Raw genomic sequence first — 19,942 nt, 5'->3', positions numbered from 1 at the left:
CACCAAACGCAGGTAAGACTGCTGCTTGGCTTGCCGTAACTAACAAATGGTGTGATTTAGGTATTAGACACTCGATTGTGAGTTTTGCATATTTAAAAACTTGGGAGTGACAGAACTTTAACGGCTCCTGCACACTATTGTTTAAATGAACCATATTTTAATGAGTTATCTTTACTAATGCGTCAAAGCTTGACGATAAATTTGGCTTATTGTCTACAGTAAGAACGCAAAAGTAGGCGTTTCAGCTCGTCTTCTTAATCCTCTTCTCTTTAACCGCTAAAGCGATTTTGGCCGAGTTTAACAAGGTTCCTCGTGCTAACCGGCGCCAATTGCACACACCAAGTAAAGATTAGTACTTATCCGCCTGATCTTTCCAACGCAGAGGAGGCCTTCCTCTCCCTCTGCTACCACCAGCTAGTACCGCATCGAATACTATCAGAGCCGGAGCGTTTGTATCCATTCGGACGACATGACGCAATCAACGGAACCGCTGGATCTTTACTCGCTGCGCTATGTCTATGTTCTCGTAAAGCTCATACAACGCATTGTTCCATCGTCTACGATATTCGGCGCTGGATGCCGTGTGCTGCAGAAGGGTGAGCTATCGGAGCCATTAGAAGTGGGGAGAGGAGTTCGTCAGGGATGTATTCTCTCGCCCATGTTATTCCACTTAGTAATAGGAGACGTCCTCGAAGCAGCCTTGAGTCCTCTGGATAGCTGCGAACGATGACTAGCCCAATACAACAATCAACTATGCTGATGACATATGTAGTTATGTCTCCCGGCACATCGGCTAACCGATCCTAAGGTTATGGGTTCGGTGCTTCATAAAGATGGCATGTCTGCCGGCCTTAAAATCAATTATGATAAGACGAAGGTGATGAGTCTGACAAACAAGTTGAATGGGTGTGTGGAGATAGCAGGTAACCCTATCGAAACAGTGGAGGAATTTCCATACCTCGGCAGCAAAGTTGCCCCGAGCGGTAAGATGTAGACATACCCTTCCGAATCGAAGAAGCCGGAGACGCATTCGGGATGTTTTACTCTGTATGGCGAAACAAGAATCTGTACTCCAGTTTGAAGGTTGGGCTCTTGAAATCGAATGTGCTGTTGGTACTGCTGTACAGTAGTTCCACCTAGAATATCAAGACCGATATGACCAGTTGCTTACAAGTTTTTGTAAACCGCTGTCTAAGGATTATATTCCGAATTCTCTGGCCAAAAATAGTGCCAAACAAGGAATTGCTCGAAAAAGCAAACATGGAGCCACTAGGCATTTGGATTACAAGACAGAAATGGAAGTGGATTGGTCACACTTTACACAAAGAAGACATAGTGAAAAAGGCAATGGAATGGAATCCACTCACAGCGAGTACCTGGTAGGATATGGGAAGACTGGAAAAGAACTGTAGACCGCGAGACAACTTAACTCGGGTTAACCTGAAAACAGGTGAAGGCATTATCCAGTAATCGGACGAGGTGGCGCGTAGGTGTGTTTGGTGTTCTATGTCCCACTTGAGATTCAGGGAAACAATGATGATGGTGATGATAGTTATTTCGAATGCTGTGCATGCCTGCTCAATTTTGTTCAATATTAACTACGTTTCATCGCTCTTCTATATAAAATTATGGGCATGGTTAGAGAGTATGGTTTTGTAGGCCAAGACAGAATTCAGTTACATACCGAGTTCAAAATTGTACAAGTAATTGTTGTCAGTAGTAAAACTTCGCTTGATGCGCAGTTTTTGAGGCTTAAAGGCTGCAAAAATTAAGTTTCGACGTTTAGTTCTCGCTGCAGAAGTCCAAGCAGCTAAGGTAAAGAATTTGGTTATTCGTTTCCACGTTTTTTTTTTTTGCATGTAGATCACAACCTTCTACGAATTCGATCTTATACAGTCTGTGTCAGAAGAAAATAATCGGTTTTTTTCTTGTAACTTCAAGATATATTTCGTTCTGCTTTTTGCAACATAATAGTCCCACTCAAGGGCTACCACGCCAGTGCTAACTCAGGTTAGTGCCGTTCAAAACTTTCCCGTAAACGCAACCAAACAAAAATGAGTGAGAAGTACGCGAAGCGTTTTGAGGCGGTGTTTTCATGCACGCATCCGCAAAGGGGCGAAATTATCTTTTGCTGCGGCTGCAAAAGTGATTAAAAAATCAAAAAAGTTTGTTGTCATATTCCACATCAGCGATATAAGGTGTACAAAAATGTTGAGCTTGGCTTGATGCGAGTGACGAAAAAAAAGCAGAATAAACTGATAGTCCAACTTTCTAAGTTGGACCCTTCTTTGTGACTACACCAAGCACGATCAGCTCTTGCTAAAAAGGGAATGGATGTGAGTATCAATCAACACCATCGAACGTCGACTGAAGGAGGCGAACATATCCTACCGTCCCACATCATCAAAACCACTGCTCTCAGAAAAACACATTGAGAAATAGCAAAACAAGAAAATGGCGGCACAGTATTGGACTGGCCTTCCCAGTCCCTAGACGCCAACCCCATTGTAAATGTGTGAGGAACCATGAAAACGCATCTTGTCGGCAGGCCAGTTCATAATTTAAAGCAACTCGTGCGTCAAGTTTGCAAAATCTAGTCCTGTTTGTCGACGAGCTACGCAGAAAAGCTGGTTCAAAGCATGCCGAGAAGATGTCAGGCTATACTCGACAACGATGAAGACTACATGGCCTACTTTCATGGAAAAAAATTGTAAATATATATCTTTTATACTTCATGACTAATCGCCGGTTCCTTTGTTTTTGACACAGACTGTAGATACCAATAAAACACTCGTTTCGATACGGGCTATTGCATTTTTTTAGTCTACAGCTCTTGATTGGATGCGCAGTTCTATGGCATTGCCAGCCCGCCCCTGATTTGGATGTGTCGAATACTGCTACAACAACAACAACAACAACATGCACTCAAATTATTTACAGTCCTGCTGCTGCGGTCGATTTTCCTTTCAAACATTCTACCTTTTTAATTTATTTATTTTTTTTCAATTTCCTGGCTTTTCTTCATTTCATTATTGCCTGCTACTCGAGAATTTCTATAGTTCGCACACCACATACTTACGTATGTATGTATATGATATTACGCGTGTCTGTCATTTGATTTTTATCTTAATTTATTATTTACAATTTTTATATTTTTATTTACCTTATATTCATTTTTTATTTACCTTATATTCTATGTATGTGTGTGTGCTCGTACTTAGGTCGATTACAATGGTAATGCTTGGATATGTTTGCTCTGCTTGAACACATTTTATACAAAATGGAGTAAGTAATATGCACACACATAGACCCACAAGGAGCCCTGATTCGGCTTAAGTGCGTATTAATGTACTAACATATGTCGGTGTGTTATATGCATATGTGTTTGTGTATGGTATTTACCGACATGTCTAAAATAAGGCTCATTCCCACAACAGAATGTAGTTTAATGAATTGCATGAATTTAACTGCTAAATTGAACACTTGCACGCACACACTTAACCACATGCACATACATACAAATACTTTCAAATTTTACAAGCACAAATACATTCAAAACGCACAGGTAATCGGCACTACTGAAGTGTGTGTGGTAAGTGCATTTGTGGCGGCTTTTGCTGCTGCCGCCTTTCAACTCACACGTACGCACATGCACACACATAAATTTGTAAGTAAATGCGGTTTACCATTACATTAGACACACACACACGCACACACGAGACATTACTCAATGATCTTCAATTTGTATTCTGCTGCTATGTTCGTTACTTACTACAAATGCCTATCTATCAATACCGGCATATGTACATATGCGCTTAAGCGACCTACAGGGCGTATGCGGCACTCCGTTCCAATGCAAAGGCTACCTTGTAGGAATTGGTGAATCAAGTTTTTGGTGCCGCATTAGTAATAATTCAGCAATTGGGAACCACTTTACATTGCTCTGGCGAGTAGCGACATGAACTTAAATGCAAAAAATGTACCCCTTCATACAATACAATCGCAATTTTTTTCAAATTCAATGCAGTTAATTAGTAATAACTCGAAAATATCGCAAGTGAGGTGCTGAGCAACTAAAAATTATATTTTTTGTTAATTTTTTAAACCATTAAGCATACCTTTAATAATTTTTAGGCACTCAGCGGATGATTTCCCCCTATCAGAGGGGAGGGAGTCAGACAGCGGAACGGACAAGATAAGATACTTTAACACATTCAATTTTTAAACGATGTGAAACGAAGAAAATGTGAATTTTTTCCGAACTTTTGACTAACTTTCGTACTTGAAAGTAGTTTCATCCTAATTCAGGAGTATTTTCCCCAATATCAAGGCTATTGATGAGCTTTGAGTAGAGCCTGATCAATATAGAGCTGGGATTGACCTCGCAGGGACAAACGGGCAATGAATTATGATTCAGCAACCTTAAAACCATATGAATCTTTTTTTTTAATATTTCCGATGAATATTCTCTGTTTGACCTTGAACTGACCTTTAATTTGACTCCGCAAGTACAATCTGATAACGTATTCGGACTCAGCAACCTCAAAGACGAATATTAATTTAATTTTTCCAGTGAATATTCTATGTTTGGCCTTGAATTCACCTTCAATTTGGCCCCGCAAGGACAAACCGACAACGAATTCGGACTCAGCAACTGCAAATACTCGTACGAGTATATCAACTTTTTTTTTAATTTTTCTAGTGAATATTCTATGTTTGGCCTTGAATTCACTTTCAATTTGACCCCGCAAGGACAAACCGGCAACGAATTCGGACTCAGCAATCCAAAAAGCATAAACATTAATTTTTTTTAAATTTTTACAGTGAATATTCTTGGTTTGTCTTGATAAAAAAAATAGCTTTTAAGTTTTTAGGCAGTTAGTGGAAGATTTCACCTTTAAGGAGGGCTGGAAATTTGTGTACTTGCCGGTATGTACTACCGTTGATTAGAACTACAATAAAAAATGCTAAACCGAATATTTAATTTTAAAGTTTTTTCTGAATTTTTCATAAATACATATACCCCTACTCGAAAGTGTGTTTTGATATAATAAAAAAACTGAAATGCGGGACTAGATTAAGTAGAAATCACTAAAATCGATCATTAATTGCCTTCTCTAGGTTTTATGAACAACATTTGCCGAAAAAACCCCATTCAACAGTGTGTAGGTACGATGGTGTAAACAGAAAAGTGAAAAAGTTTTTTCTTTTAGGGGTCGTCCCTCGGCAGGCAATGACAAGCCTCCGATTGTATTTCTGCTACGAAAAAGCTCCTTAAAAAAAAACTATTTGCTGTGCGGCGTCGGCTTAAAAATGAAGGTTCTAAGGAGAAAACTCCTAGCCTCAAGGGATGCCTTCCAAAAAGCCCAAATGGCCGGTTATAAAAGCCACGAACTTCGATATACATATCTTCTCTTGAAAGGCTACAAGTTTCTTTGTATTTTTCTTATTTATCCGGACAGTCCATAAGTTCGTGCGTTTTTTAAAGGTGGTCTTAAAATTAATAAAAAAGATGTTTAAAGTATTTATTAATCAATAATATATTTTCCTTATATATATTTCCTGCTAGAAAACATTTTTTTCCTTGGAGCCAAAATACGCTTCGATATCCCTTTTTATAGCTTCTTTTGAGGAGTAGTTCTTGTTACTCATATGGGATTGAAGTCCACGGAAAAGGTGGTAATCACAAGGTGCAATATCCGGAGAGTATGGTGGATGCGGCATTAGCTCCCATCCGAGCTCGTTCAGCTTGCCTAATGTTTGCCTTGCGGTATGAGGTCTTGCGTTGTCGTGGTGAAACAAAACTTTGCGTCTATTCACTAAAGACGGTTGATTTTTTTTAAGTGCCTCATTCAGGTTTGATAGCTGATGGGAATAACAATCAGCAGTTATCGTCTGGCTTGGTTCATAATAAACAATACCGGCCATATCCCACCAAATAGAGAATCTTCTTGGGGTGAAGGCCATCTTTAGGGGTCGGTTCTGGTGTTTCATCTTTATCTAACCATTGGCGTTTGCGAACAGGATTATTGTAAAGGACCCATTTTTCATCACCAGTAACGATACGGTTCAAAAAACTTTCATTTTCAAGCCGTTGCAGCAGCCATTTTTATAAAAAAAAATACGAAATAATCCTCTTAAACGCGTTCGAAGATTCCTTTTTATTTTTTAACAACACGTGATTTTATTCGTGATTAAAATCACTTGCTGAATGCACAGTATACCAAAAAAAATAGAAATAGTTTCATTATATTCCGCGAATAATTTTTTGTATGCAAAAATCGTACAAAAGTGAAATTAAGGGTAAAATCCGCACGAACTTATGGACTGACCTGATATTTGCGGCCACAATAGCCTAACTGGTAGACATCTGTCTTGGATAATGTTATTCTTAATTATTAATTTGCTCGTGGCCATAGGTCCCAATGACTTTCCTCGGCTTTACGAATTCCCTCCATATCTTGATGCCCCGGAACCCAAATAAGGCTGACCTTAAATACGGCACAGATATCATTTAGAGCTGCCGGGCATTTCAGTGCAGCCTTTCATCTTTATATAGCCACTCATTGATTTAATGGCAGACTGGCTATGCAAGAATATATTTATAGTAGTTTTTGTTATGCGTATTTATTCTTCTTTTATAGCTAGAACTTCTGCCTGAAAGACACTGCAGTAGGCTACGTAGTCGAATGGATATTTCAAGTCCTAATTCCTTCGAAAATTCTCCATAGCCTACCTTATCGTGTCGCTTGGCACCATCTGTATAGATATTTAATTCCTCCCTTCTCTATGGCCTCTGCCATGGTGTCTACCACTCTATTCTTCACGGTATGCTCGTCTTGAAGAGTCTGTCGAAGGTGAGTCTAGAAATAGAATAGTCTATTTCTTGTTCATAGCGCATATAACTCGTGCTCTTTCCTGAGATGTTCTGGGTGCAATGCTACTTTGCTCTAAGACGTTCGAAATTTTATTAATTGTTTTGATATTGCGGAGTGGTTTGAGAAATAGCAATTTAAGATTTTTTTAATAAATAATTCTTTTTAGGCAAAGGACAGCTAATACCCGTATTTGTATTTACTGACAAAATTATCCAATAAACAAATAAGCTGTTCACTAATCCGTGTAACAACCGCCTGTTTCACTGCAATTTTAATCAGAATTAACTCCGCCGATAATCCCGATTAACACCGCCAGCTGTCTATACTAAAGGCATTTGATCTCTTCTGCTAAAACTGGTACAATTTCCAAGCTAAAGAAAAACCGACGCTGCTATTCATTGCCTCCCGCTGGCATATCGCTATGAAATATTCTTCAGCTGCTTAAATTTACATGCAAAGTTTATCGAATTTTTCATGGTTCTACAAGGTGAAATCCAAAATGTACAAGACTGAACTAAAATAGAAACGACAGGAGCTTTGTTCTAATAACTTCGAGTTTAGTTATTCAAAATAGTCCCCTATGGCCTCGATTCACTGTTTTGCGCGATCTAAAAGCTTTTCGAAAGAGTGTTTCAGGTCATTGACCAGAATGTCCTTCAGGATGTCGGTAAAAGCCATTTGGATGGCCTCTACGTACGTAAAATATTTTTCTTTCAGGACCAAATGCAATTTTCTGAATAGGTAAAAGATACAGGGCGCTATATCAGGCATCACGGTGATTGGTTGATGGTTAAAATGCGAATTCTAAGCAAAAAATTAGTCACAAGAGTGGATCAATGAGATAGTGCATTATCATGCAATAAGCACCAGCTTCCTCCTTCGTGGTATTCAGGGCGAATTCGACGAAAGCAATGGAACTAATGCTTCAAGACGCCAAGGTAGAGAATTGCATTGACGGTTTGGCCCATTTGCACGAACTACTTGTGAACAATTCCCTTGGAATCATAAAAACAAATGAGCATCGACTTGATTTTTTACTTCTCCAAATTGATTTTCGACTTCTCCAAATTCGCCCATTCGACACTTTGACACATAGTTTCAGGCTCATGTTGGAAACACTACAGGGTTTGATTGAAAAGTAATGAGCCTTCCCGCGCGGAGCTTCTGCCAAGCGATCAACCGAATCGGCTGGTGGGGGGAAATGATCGTTGGGCCTTCACCTTCCACTACAAATCGGTCCCAGTTCGCTGGCAACAGCGGTGCAGTCAACATCCGGACTTCTTCTTCTTCCCGCGCCTGAAAAAAAGCTGAAGGGGAGGCGTTTCGACTCAATCGAGGCGATCCAAAAACCTGTGACAGCCGAATTGAACGCGATTCCGGCGTATGACTTTAAAAAATGTTTCCTGCAGTGGAAGGACAGCTACCGGCGGTGTATTGACGCTCAAGGATCTTATTTTGTAGAATATTAGTTGTATAAGCCAAAAGGTTTAATAAAACTGCTTAAGAAAAAAAGCCTCATTACTTTTCAATCAAACCCTGTACATTTCATCACCAATTAAAATGTTGTAAAGGAAGTTCTCGTCTTTTCTCGTCTCCTTAAGGAGGTCTTTCGAATGTTGAATTTGCAATTCTTGGTCCTTAGTTAACTTGTGCGGAATGAAACGTGCACAGACCTTTCGTAAGCCCAAATGATCAATTAAAATGCGATAAATCGATGTTTTGGAGATATTCAACTCCGATTCCATGAATCTCAACGATGATTTCGGTTCACTTTTGATAAATTTACGAACAATTTCGATGGAGTTATCGGTGATTACTGATTTTGAGCGGCCCGTATGTTCGCAGTCATTTACGTCCTCACAACCATCTCTGCAGCATGTAAACGACTCATGAACTCTGGCACAAGATAGACAATCATCGTCATAAACTTTTTTCATCAATTCAGTTGGGTAAACGTTTTACCGATTTTAAAACAAAATTTTATGTTAGCTCTTTGTTCGAAACTCATTTTTGTATCGATGACACAAACATACTAATGCTTTAGACGCAATAACTTGGCTTCCACTGAACTGAATGTCACCAAGCTTTCACTGAAAGTCAGCTAGGGATGTAACTTCTAATGCACTAACCCATTAAAAAGATGGCGCTATCAAAAACCAGTTTTATGACGCCTCTCTTCTTCTTAATTGGCGCAATAACCGCTTACGCGATTTTAGCCGAGTTTATCAAAGCGCGCCAGTCGTTTCTTTCTCGTGCTAACCGGCGCCAATTGGACACACCAAGTGAAGCCAAGTCCTTCTCCACCTGATCTTTCCAACCCAGAGAAGGCCTTCCTCTTCTTCTGCTACCACCAGCTGGTACCGCATCGAATACTTTCAAAGCTGGAGTGTTTGTATCCATTCGGACGACATTACCCAGCCAACGTAGCCGCTGGATCTTTATTCACTGCGCTATGTCTATGTCGTCGTAAAGCTCATTCAGCTCATCATGCCATCACTTGTGATATTCGCCGTTGCCAACGTGCGAAGGTCCAAAAATCTTACGCAGAATCTTTCTCTCAAACACTCCAAGCGTCGCTTCATCCGATGTTGTCATTTTTATGACGCCATTCTTGTTTATTTTGGACTTCACCTTGTAAATGCTCCAGTTTGCTATTACGTGGTGGATTTCCCTGCAGGGTCGCTAGTTGAACACGCTCATACACATTCACATACACACACATGCAACTCTTGTATACGCCTATTTGTTTATTTATTTATAAGTAAGTTAGCTTGTGGTAATGCGGTTGTATTACCAATATCGGTGGATTGTATTAAACTATTTTTGTTTTTTGTAAATTTGGACCATTTTCTAAACCCGCTCACTACAATTTTCACAAACAATTCATTTCATTTCAGTAACAGTCTCACACACGCACACTCACTCATATTTCATTTTGCTAATTACACGAAAATTCACTAAACCTACGACTTACAAAATATTTATACCACTACATCATTAGTTTAATTATTTGTTCATGAATAATTTAGGAAATTCATTTAAATATTTCTCAAATTTAGTATCTAATTTCTACTCACTTAGTACTTTACTACGAACTACTATTTTAGATAAAGCTTTCAAACTCCTTAGGGGCATTAGGGTAGGTTCTAGTTTGGGGTAAAGTGATGTGATTGGAAGTGGTGTTGGTGGCGGTGGTGGTATTGGTGATTGTAATGATTTAAATGGTGTTGGTAAAAAATGCAAATTTGTTTTGTGAAATGTAAAAGTTTTTCCAAGTACTCCTCCTTGTAGTTGACTCTCTCAAAATGCGAACGCAACGCCAATAACTTTCGAAAATTACACTGTTCCTATATGTACGAGTAGATGCTAGTTTTTATGTAAGTAAGTACATGCACATATGTTTGCTTTTGCTTTTGTTTTTGTTTTTCTCTTCAAGTATTTAATTTCAATTATTCTCATTTATTTGCTTAGAGTTAGCGCTGAAAATTTTTTATCATAGTTTTTCTCGTATCTAAGTATATTTTTTTGTGTATAGTATAAAATTACATGGGCGACATTGGTTTTCGAAAAAGAAAATTGTAGTTTATAAGAAAGACTAGAAGTGTAAATACAATTTCTAAAGTTATTCCTCTGCTCTATCGTTTCCTTATCTGCTATTTTGCATGAGCTTTGTATGTAAATTTTCATCATGCACTCAGCGCGCATTCTCGATGCAGCTTTTGTTGTCATTATTACTTAAAATTAATTAAAATAATATTTCTAACATTTTGCCTATGCAGTCACATTCTATGCAAACTTGAAGGCTGCGGCTGCTACGTGCAATGGGCTTACAGTGGTTTTGGCAGGCAATCGAGTTATCAAATTATTAAAAGTGTAGAATATTCAATTACTTTTGGCGAAAATTTAAGGTCATTTTGAGTTCATTTGTTAAATTTGAAAACAATTTCTATAAATAATACCTTATTTTCTTCTACCGGGTGTTTCTTCAAGAGCTTGAAAGCTTAAAATGATAATACAAAACGTAAATATTGTTGGAAAGTATTTTTGTTTAGACCGCCCGAGGAGATAGCATGAATGACGGCAGGGCCGTGGAGAGAGTATTCGGGCCCCGGGGGTAACTTGAGATGCGGGCCCCTTCAAATTTTTTTTATTTATCAAAATGCGTATTATGTTATAGTGATATAACATTTAAACATTGATAAAACTCATTGATAAAATTTTTGATAGAATTAATTATGAAATATTGATTAAAATGAATTATAGAAAACTCTTCAGCAGATCTGAAATAAAAAACGCAGTTGAAAAAAGTTAAAATTTTTTATTCATTTTGTGAGCCTTACAAATATTCGAAAATGACTGTCACGATGCTTAGAATTTTGCTTTTCTTGCTTTAGCTGAGGCAAAAGCTCTTATAATATCATCGAAGTCGAGTTTCCTTGCTAACTCAGATTCCAAATACAAAGTTGCCAATCCTGTTACTCGACTCTGAGTTGAACAAGAACGATGGTAGTCTTTGATCCTTGATAAAGCGCTGAACGATCTTTCGGCGCCGGCAACCGATACTGGCAGGGTGCAGAATATTCGCAAAGCAATGCAGATGTTCGGGAACAGAGTATCCAAGTTTTTAGTTGTGATGGCATTCAATAAGTCGAACGGAGGCATACAACATTCCGAATTTCCAGTAAAATTCGCCTTGTACACACTCTTCAAGTGACACATCTCAATCGAGAATTCTTCCGACACATCAGAAGGATATTTTTTAGCAAAATTAAGAGCTGCTATCTGAAGTTCTGCTTTTTCAATTTTAGGAAATAGCCACAGGAATGAGAAAAACAGTCTGTGACGGAACTCTGGTAGAAGTATTATTAACAGGAAATTTCTTGGAATTACCCTCGAGTCCGGGCCCCTCTGAAAACTCCGGGCCGGGGGAAAAAGTACCCGATCCCCCCCCCTCAATCCACTGAACTACAGTGAAAGTTATCCAAATATATTCATGTAAACAGAAATTTGCCTAAATAAACGAAGAAGAAAAAGCATTTTTTTTTTATGCTGGTAGATAATTTGTTGGCATTTATTTTTTGAATTTGATATCCGACATATGTCCGCCGCGACTACGAATTCCCTGCTTCAATTTTTGACTACTTCTTCCAATAAATTTGGCTGTATGGCGGCAATGGTGGCTTGAATATTGCAATACTTAAATCGATTTTTAGGCAAGTTGCGCCGTCTTGTTGGGGCCAAATGGCGTCGATGTTTGCTGTGCACTCTGCGAAGTATTTTCACCTTATTGAATAGGAGAAAACGAACAAACTCATGCATAGCCCACAGGCAATATTCCTTGCGAATGTGTAAAAGCTATTGGCGCACTTAAAGCTAACAGCGAAGTCTACTCCACCTACTAGAGGATACTTGGAACTCAGAAAAAATACCCAGTGAACAGAATGAACAACATTAATGCTTCCTAAATAAGCGACCAACTGTCGATTATTCCTAAAATACGCTGATCGATGTGTGATCAACCCAGGTGCGTTAGAAAAGGGGGAAGTGGGAAGTACACTATATATATGTTATATAGTATATATATATTTTTTATAGAAATAATTTAGTGAAAGTTTATAATTAATTTGTATACTAACGGATGGAAGAAAGAATGAACAAAATCCCAGATTCACAAAGGCAAATGGTCCAGGAGGTAAAAGTGGCCTAGAATAGCATGCGAAATATTATTACAAAACAAATTAAAGATAAAAGCTTACTAGAAGAAAAGGATTCATGGCCTTACAGAGTGACATAAAACAATCCGTAAGGATAGAAGTGCTTAGATCCTTAACAGTACGCAAATCACCACATCCTATTTTCTAGTTTCTACTGCAAAAAAAGCATAACCCGCACAACAGATACAGTTTATACAACGTGTATGGCCGATATTCCAGCAGACAAGGAAACAATTAAGAGATGTCAAAAACCCACATTTGTCTTGATTTGGGGCGCCATATCCGCTAAAGCCAAGTTTCTCCTGCTTTTTATAAACGAAGGAGTTAAAATTAAGGTCCTGTATTGCTGATTTGAACAAAGTCCTTTACAACAACTTTTTGCTTGCGAAGAGACATTTCGCTTCCAACTTCGTTTACTGCTACGGCGCATTAGGCAAAAACTGTTCATAAGTAGAGCAAGCCCAATATTCCATGTTTTATTCCCGTGGATGAATGGCTTCCATCTTTTTCCGATCTTAACCCATTACAATTCTGTATATGTCGGACAAATTAGAAAATTTTAAGCACATCAAAGGGGGTCAATCTAAGCGACACATGAAGAAAATTTGAGACAAAATACCAAAACGAAATCATCCGTGTCGCTGCTCGGGGTTTCAGAAGCATTTGAAGATAGTTAAACAAAGAAAAGGGTAAGAGATTTGAACTCAATGATAAAATATTCCCTAAAGTTTTTAAATTTACTTATTTTAAAATATTAAAATTTTTTAGCGAATATTTTATCATTGAGTTCAAATCTCTCACCCTTACTATTTTTAAAATATTAAAAATTTTAGGGAATATTTTAAACAGTAAAAAAAATAAATTATCAATCTGAATTTATTTGTAGTTTTTCATCATTTTGAATAATTAAGTGCGACAATTTTAGGGCCCTCGCTGTAGATGCATTACAATCCATATAGTTTGCAAGGAGTCCTAGTTTCCGCCCAGAAGAAAAAAATATGGAAAAATGAGTATATTGAGTACAAAAAAGCCTTCTAAAACTTAACCTTAAAGAGCGAAATTCGCATAATTTTCTTAAATGACTTAAATTTTATATATTTGAAATGGCCACGCCATGTTTTTGAATAACTTTTTTACTAAATAAAAAAAAAATGATTTTGAGTGATGTTCACAAGTGTAAAATATGATAGGGTGATTAATTTTGCGCCACTTTGAACAAAGCGCGGAAAATTTTCATTTCCACCGATTATTTCTTAAATTAATTTAGAACAAATTTAAGTTGTTATGTATAGAATATCGGAAAATAGTTTAGTTTTAAATGAAAATATTTTCAATTAGTAAAGCCAATTTTGCATAAACTAAGTTCTGCGAGACCGAGTTTTCGAATACGTCAACATAAAATGGGACTATCAATAAATTAACATTCACAAATGTACACTATTTTTAACCACTGTACCCAACGCAGTAGCCTTGCTATTCTCAACATGAGTTTATGTACTACTTTTTTTGTCTAATTGTTATTAGTAGCCCATCTACACCGATGTCGTTATCTGTTCGACATATTGCAGTGGCTTGGATAGTGATTGTGAGCGGCGGTGCCGGTAACGCGGTGTTGTAGCGGCACCATGTTGTATGGCGGCGGCTGCCGCTGCTGCTGCTGTGGTTGCTGCAGCGCCTACACCTCTTTGATGATGCCGACACGCGAAGTCATAGTCGAGGTCATGGCGCGGTAAATAGATAACTTCACGCGATAGAGCGGTGGAAGAGCCCACCCCCGATGCCGCTCCCGCTGTTGTTGTCTTACACCTGCACAGCTGATTGCCGATTGTGGAGAGACCTTCAGGAACGCTGCGACTGCGTGAGTTTTGCAAATAGTTGGTGGAGCCTTGATTGCAGGTGCACAGCAAAGGTTGATGCATTTGGGATCTGTATATGGGATAGTGGGAATTCAAATGAGACAGTATAAAAATATGAAAATTTGTTATGTGTGCATATGTATGCGAGTGAAAAAAATTATACAGGAACAAAATTTAGAAAAAATTAAATTAAATAAAACAAAATTAATTAAAAAATTAATAAGCTAAAACAAAATAGCATAACAGAAAATAACATTACATAGAATAACATAGCAAAACATAACACAGCATAACAGAAAATAACATTGCATAAAATAACATAGCAAAACATAACACAGCATAACATAACAAAAAGCCACATATCATAATTTAACATAGCAAAACATAGCATAGCACAACATAAAAAAAGACGCATTGCATAATTTAACATAGCAAATCATAGCAAAGCATAACATAACAAAAAGCCACATAGCATAATTTAGAATAACAAAATATAGCACAGAATAACATATCAAAACGTCACATAGCATAATTTAACATAATATTATATAACAAAAAGTCACATAACATACTTTAACATAATGTGAGAAAAAATAAATAACATTACATAACAAGTGAAGCCATAACATAGCATAATGTAACGTTACAGCCGATGGGCCATGCTGCTCGTGCTTCTTCTTTAAATTTGTAGAACTTAATATAAGTAATAATAACTAATTATTATACAAATTAAACAATAAATAATAGATAATATAACATAGCAAAACATAACATATCAAAACATAGCATAGCATAACATAACGAAAATCATCTAGCAAATATTTGAAAATATAAAATATCGTGCATGGCATATTAAGCCATATTACGCCATAACATAGCATAAAATAACATAATAATAGATTACATTAAAATTGTTCAGCCTCTCACCTCGGCGACGTTTGTGCCCACTGATAGCTGTCATGACAATTGCAATACCATTGCCCATTGCAACAATACGGATTCTGTATGAACGACAAACTTTTCTGCAACCGCTTGCCCATACCACGCCCCATACTGGCATAGCGATGCTCCATATCATAATGTGGACTATGCGGCCGACTTATCTCGCCCATATGACCACCTCGCCCGCGCGCCGACGCCCCACCATGCACCATACAGTGTTGCAATTTATGCAAGCTTGGCATATGCCACCGATCACAGTACGCATTGTTGCGACATAGGTTCTCAAAATCCACTTGATTCAAGCTGACACAGCTGCGGCTCATGAGCAAATCGGGCGCTGGGTAATCACAGCCATTGTAAACATTAAAGTCCACCACAGGTTCATGAAAGCCATGTAGCTTGCAATATTGGGGGAAGGGACGCAGTGTGGGTATGGCACCATTACCATGCTTCTTGCTATTTACTTGGTGGCTACTGGAACTCTGCTCTACCGTTGAGTAGGTCATGAAGAATATAATAATGCCGCCAATAGCAGCAGCTGCAGAGCAGATGAAATAACCGGCACGTCCATAATGCAGTGAGTAATCGTTGAGGAAGCTGGTTAGTGGAATACTAATGAGCACCGGTATGGATTCGACGCCTTTGATAAGGCCTAGAAATAAAATTGAAGTTTGTTTAATTTTGAGGCGTCGCAATGGCGATATTCTGTACGCACCCCATGACTTTGAGAACTGCTTCACCTTAATTCGATCCAGTGCTAGCACCTTGAAGGCATAACGAAATCCACCGAAACCGATGCCATACAACCAACCGAGTATGCAGAACCAGCGGAAACTTACGACGAACGAGAGACTCAATATAGCAATTGCTATTAGTGCAATAAATACCTAGAAGAAGAAGAAGAAGAAATATGCCCATTAGTATTTTTCTATGTACGCAGTCTATTTGAAATTAGTTCGACCTACCTGAGACACAATTTGTGAGGTTATCAAAAAGCTACCTATTCTAAAAGTTTTGCGCAATATTGTACCGGCAATAAAAACGCCCATTGTGGTGGAGACACCCAAAAACGTTTGCAGCAAAACCAAGTCTTCTATATCCGGACCCTCCTTGGCGACGGTCAAAGTCTGAAATCAAAATTAAAATAAGCTTCTTGAATGTAAAGGGAAATTAAGTTAAACGACGAGTCCCGGAACTTCAATTGTACATAAACGCTAATCACTTAGCATTCAAACCAAAGAAAATCATAGCTTCAGGCGCACCCTCCCTAACTAAAGAGCGCCAGAAGAGTTGAGATAAAAGTTACTATACAACAGAAAACGGATTAACAATTCCTTGCCATTATGACGGTACAATAGAAGTGGGCCATGGTTTCGAGGTCTTCAAAGCAAACTCACTTATTCATTGCCCTATACTGTTATCCATAAGGCTTAGATCTTAAATAAATGCCAGACTGGTGTTTCTTGCATGCCGGGTTTCGACACTCTACGCAAAGTAGATGTTGTTTTGGCAACGCACCTTCTGGTGAAAGAACTCTGCTAACCCATAAGCTCGTATGCGGGATTTATATTACTTACTGCCATTCACTCCTGATCTCGAGACCTCATAAACTCCAAAGATTTCTAATTAGACATCTAAAAGGACGAGGATTCCAAAGTAGAATAAGCTTGGAATGTTTTGGATCAAACACGTGACTAAATGATCCTCTGGTCAACCCATATCCACCTTTCCTACCACACCACAAATAAACTGCAAAGTGATAAAACCGGGGGGGATTTCCATTTCTTGATTTACGAGTATTTTGCGTACCCACTCTTGCTTTTCTGTTACTAAAACTTCGTAGAAATTCTAGTCTCGCTGGAGAGATAATGAACAAGCATCCAAGTAAGGTCAAAAAGCAATAAAGATTTTTCTTTATCGTTCTCATTAGGGTTAGGATCCCTTCCTCATTTGAAGTCATCAACCTCTATTCCTACATAATCCATTATCTAATATCAAGCAACTATTCCATGCTCCAGAAATGGTGAAGCATCATCTTAAAAATGTATGTGAGTTACGAAAAGCAAACGCAGATAAGTTTTCTGCAAAACATTCACAAAGCATGCACACATCCGATGGATGGAAAGACATCCATGGGGCAACGAGGTTTTAGAACAATGCCCAATGCTTCTGTACTATATGGGAACACGCAACTAGTAACATTGTGGTAGGTTGAGGGAATGAAAGGTGTAAAGACGACGTCTGCATAGTCCAAAGATCTTTTCCAGGGTTATAATACAGAGTTGGTACGAAGATTAGAGGAATCTGGGTTTGTTGCGCATTGACGCCTCAGGCCTTCTTCTCGGAGGAGCACACACGGCTAATTAATAGAGATAATGTAACTACTTTTACTACATAGTTACCATGCCCCAGATCTAAAGACGGTGAGGCATCCTCTTAAAAACTTATGTAAGTTACTAAAAGCAAAAACTGATACTTTTTCTTTAAAGCATTCCCAAAATATTCTGTAAAACATCTACACATCCGGTGGATGGAAAGGTGTCCGCGGGACATTGAAGTTTTTGGACAATGTCCAACGCGTCTGAACTAATTGGGAACCAGTAATTAGGTAACGTTGTGACGGGTTGAGATAATAAAAGGTTTAAAGGCAAAGAAAGCTCAGAAGATCTCGAAAAACGAAGAGCCCGATGATGTTTGCATAGTCCAGAGATCCTTGTAATACAGAGCTTGTAAGAAGATAAGAGAAATCTGGGTTTGCTAACCATTGATGCGTCCGGTCTAATGTTCGGAGAGACACAGAGTTTGACGCGGAAGAGTCTAAGAACTCTTACAAACTATCTGGCAGAAAAATGGTTATGTGAACTGATTGAGGAAACGCAAACACATTTGATGCACCACAAATTAAAAGCCATAAACGCATGCATCTTGGAGAACGAGCATCGTCTCTATATAAAATTTGAAACAGATACGAAAGTGCAAATCTTTTCATCAGCCAAAGAATTTTAGAATTATCTGTTAGTTAAGAACTCAAGTGATCAAGTTAAGTTATAGCGCGATTTGTCCCGGTTCGGGTCTCGCAAGACAGCTTGAGCTCTTGATCTCAGTAAGCAGTGATTGGGCTATTCACGAGACGTGAGTTGGTGAAAATGATAACACACTCCCAAAAACGTAGTTTAAGGCATGTCGATATTCCATGGAGGCCAACGATATTCCATCGTTTTCAACATAGCTGGTAGGCTCCTCAGTTTCCAGAAAGAGACTCCGGTATAGGGATCCTACTATGTGATCCCAGCAGAAACTGCTGCCCGAACAGGGTGTTTTTGGGGCATCAGAAGACATGCTGCTGCAGTATTGAATGCGGTGTTTAGTCCCCGAAGATCAAATGGGCATGGCGTAACCTAGAAACCACTGGCCGATCGCCTCATTAGTCATCAGCAACGCTTCATTGTCGCTGTCTCTTTCTTGAGTACTACCGACTGGCGAATTGAGATCCTCTGTTGCGCTTCTGTACTCCACTCGCAATCGCGGTTGTGTCCGCGTAGGAGAAAAAACTATAGAGAGCAGTGATGTAATCAGAGAAACTCTTTCTGGTGTCGGAGAAATATCCGAAATTACACAGTGATATAGAGAGGGCACCCTAAATAAAAATTATCGCCAACCGCGCCTATAATACGCCATTAATCGATACAGTTCCAGTGAGAGAGAGAGCGAGAGAGCTGACGATATCTTCCATACGTAGTAAATGAAACCTCATCCCATCTTTTTTTCTTCCGCTGCAATCTTAAATTTTTAAAAATTTTAGAAACTTACCATTGAGATCATTGGTGTGTAAATACCCAATGCCGCTACAGCAGCTGATACGAGTAGAATTTTCACATTGGTTGACTTGAAGGGTGATATGTCGAGAAACAAATAACGGACACTTCTCTGTTCTGTCGTTACCACAGATTTCGATTTATTTTCACGCATCTGAAGCAAAGTTTTGTGAATTGTTTATGATTTCAAAATCAAATAGAACTCTTTATCTGCAAACCTTCTTCCGCTGATTTTTCAAGTGTTGAATGGCCCGCCGTTGTGGATGATATAGTGATGCGGGCCTATATAATAAACCCATAAAGAAACTAACCGCTACCAGACCAGCAACGATTTGGAGACCAACACGCCAGCCAGCGTTTCTAAGAAAAATGTTTGTTTAATTATTCTTTTGATTACTTATCGACTCGGCTTATTATTTCACTCCCCGCAAATATTTACAGGAAATAAAAGGGTACTAACTTACCCAACACCCTCCCGCAGTATCACAGAGAAAATCGATATGCCCACTCCCTCACCCGACATGGCGATCATTTCGACAAATTGTCTTCGGCGCTTAAAATAATTTCCTAACATTATTGTGGACGATTCACGAACCATTGCCACAGCAACACCAAAAACAATACCTGAAAAGTGAAATGAATCAGTTAAGAAATACTTTTCCAAACTAAATTTTTGACAAGACTGGACTATGTATATGCAGATCCAATCAAATCGGTATCAAATTCCAATTTCAAAC

At 38.6% G+C, this 19,942-nt stretch overlaps 1 protein-coding gene across 4 annotated transcripts in view; it reads right to left on the bottom strand.

The window, feature by feature from the left end:
- Positions 1 to 13,365: 13,365 nt before the first annotated feature.
- The window catches only part of LOC128863195 (uncharacterized), a 66,853-nt gene continuing 60,276 nt past the window's right edge, over positions 13,366 to 19,942 (bottom strand). For all 4 annotated transcript variants that reach the window (XM_054102214.1, XM_054102213.1, XM_054102215.1 and 1 more), the window contains 7 exons: positions 19,670 to 19,829; positions 19,424 to 19,565; positions 19,201 to 19,359; positions 16,356 to 16,517; positions 16,106 to 16,277; positions 15,376 to 16,042; positions 13,366 to 14,518 (listed from right to left, as the gene is read on the bottom strand). In XM_054102214.1, coding sequence (XP_053958189.1) covers positions 14,125 to 14,518; positions 15,376 to 16,042; positions 16,106 to 16,277; positions 16,356 to 16,517; positions 19,201 to 19,359; positions 19,424 to 19,565; positions 19,670 to 19,829 — 1,856 coding nt within the window. In that variant the 3' untranslated portion in view covers positions 13,366 to 14,124. The remainder of the gene's footprint in view (positions 14,519 to 15,375; positions 16,043 to 16,105; positions 16,278 to 16,355; positions 16,518 to 19,200; positions 19,360 to 19,423; positions 19,566 to 19,669; positions 19,830 to 19,942) is intronic.

The sequence above is a fragment of the Anastrepha ludens genome, chromosome 5 (assembly GCF_028408465.1).
Source record: "Anastrepha ludens isolate Willacy chromosome 5, idAnaLude1.1, whole genome shotgun sequence".
NCBI classification, from domain to species: Eukaryota; Metazoa; Arthropoda; class Insecta; order Diptera; family Tephritidae; genus Anastrepha; species Anastrepha ludens.
Note: the sequence above shows the minus strand (reverse complement) of the source record. Positions and strands in the feature narration are given on the sequence as shown.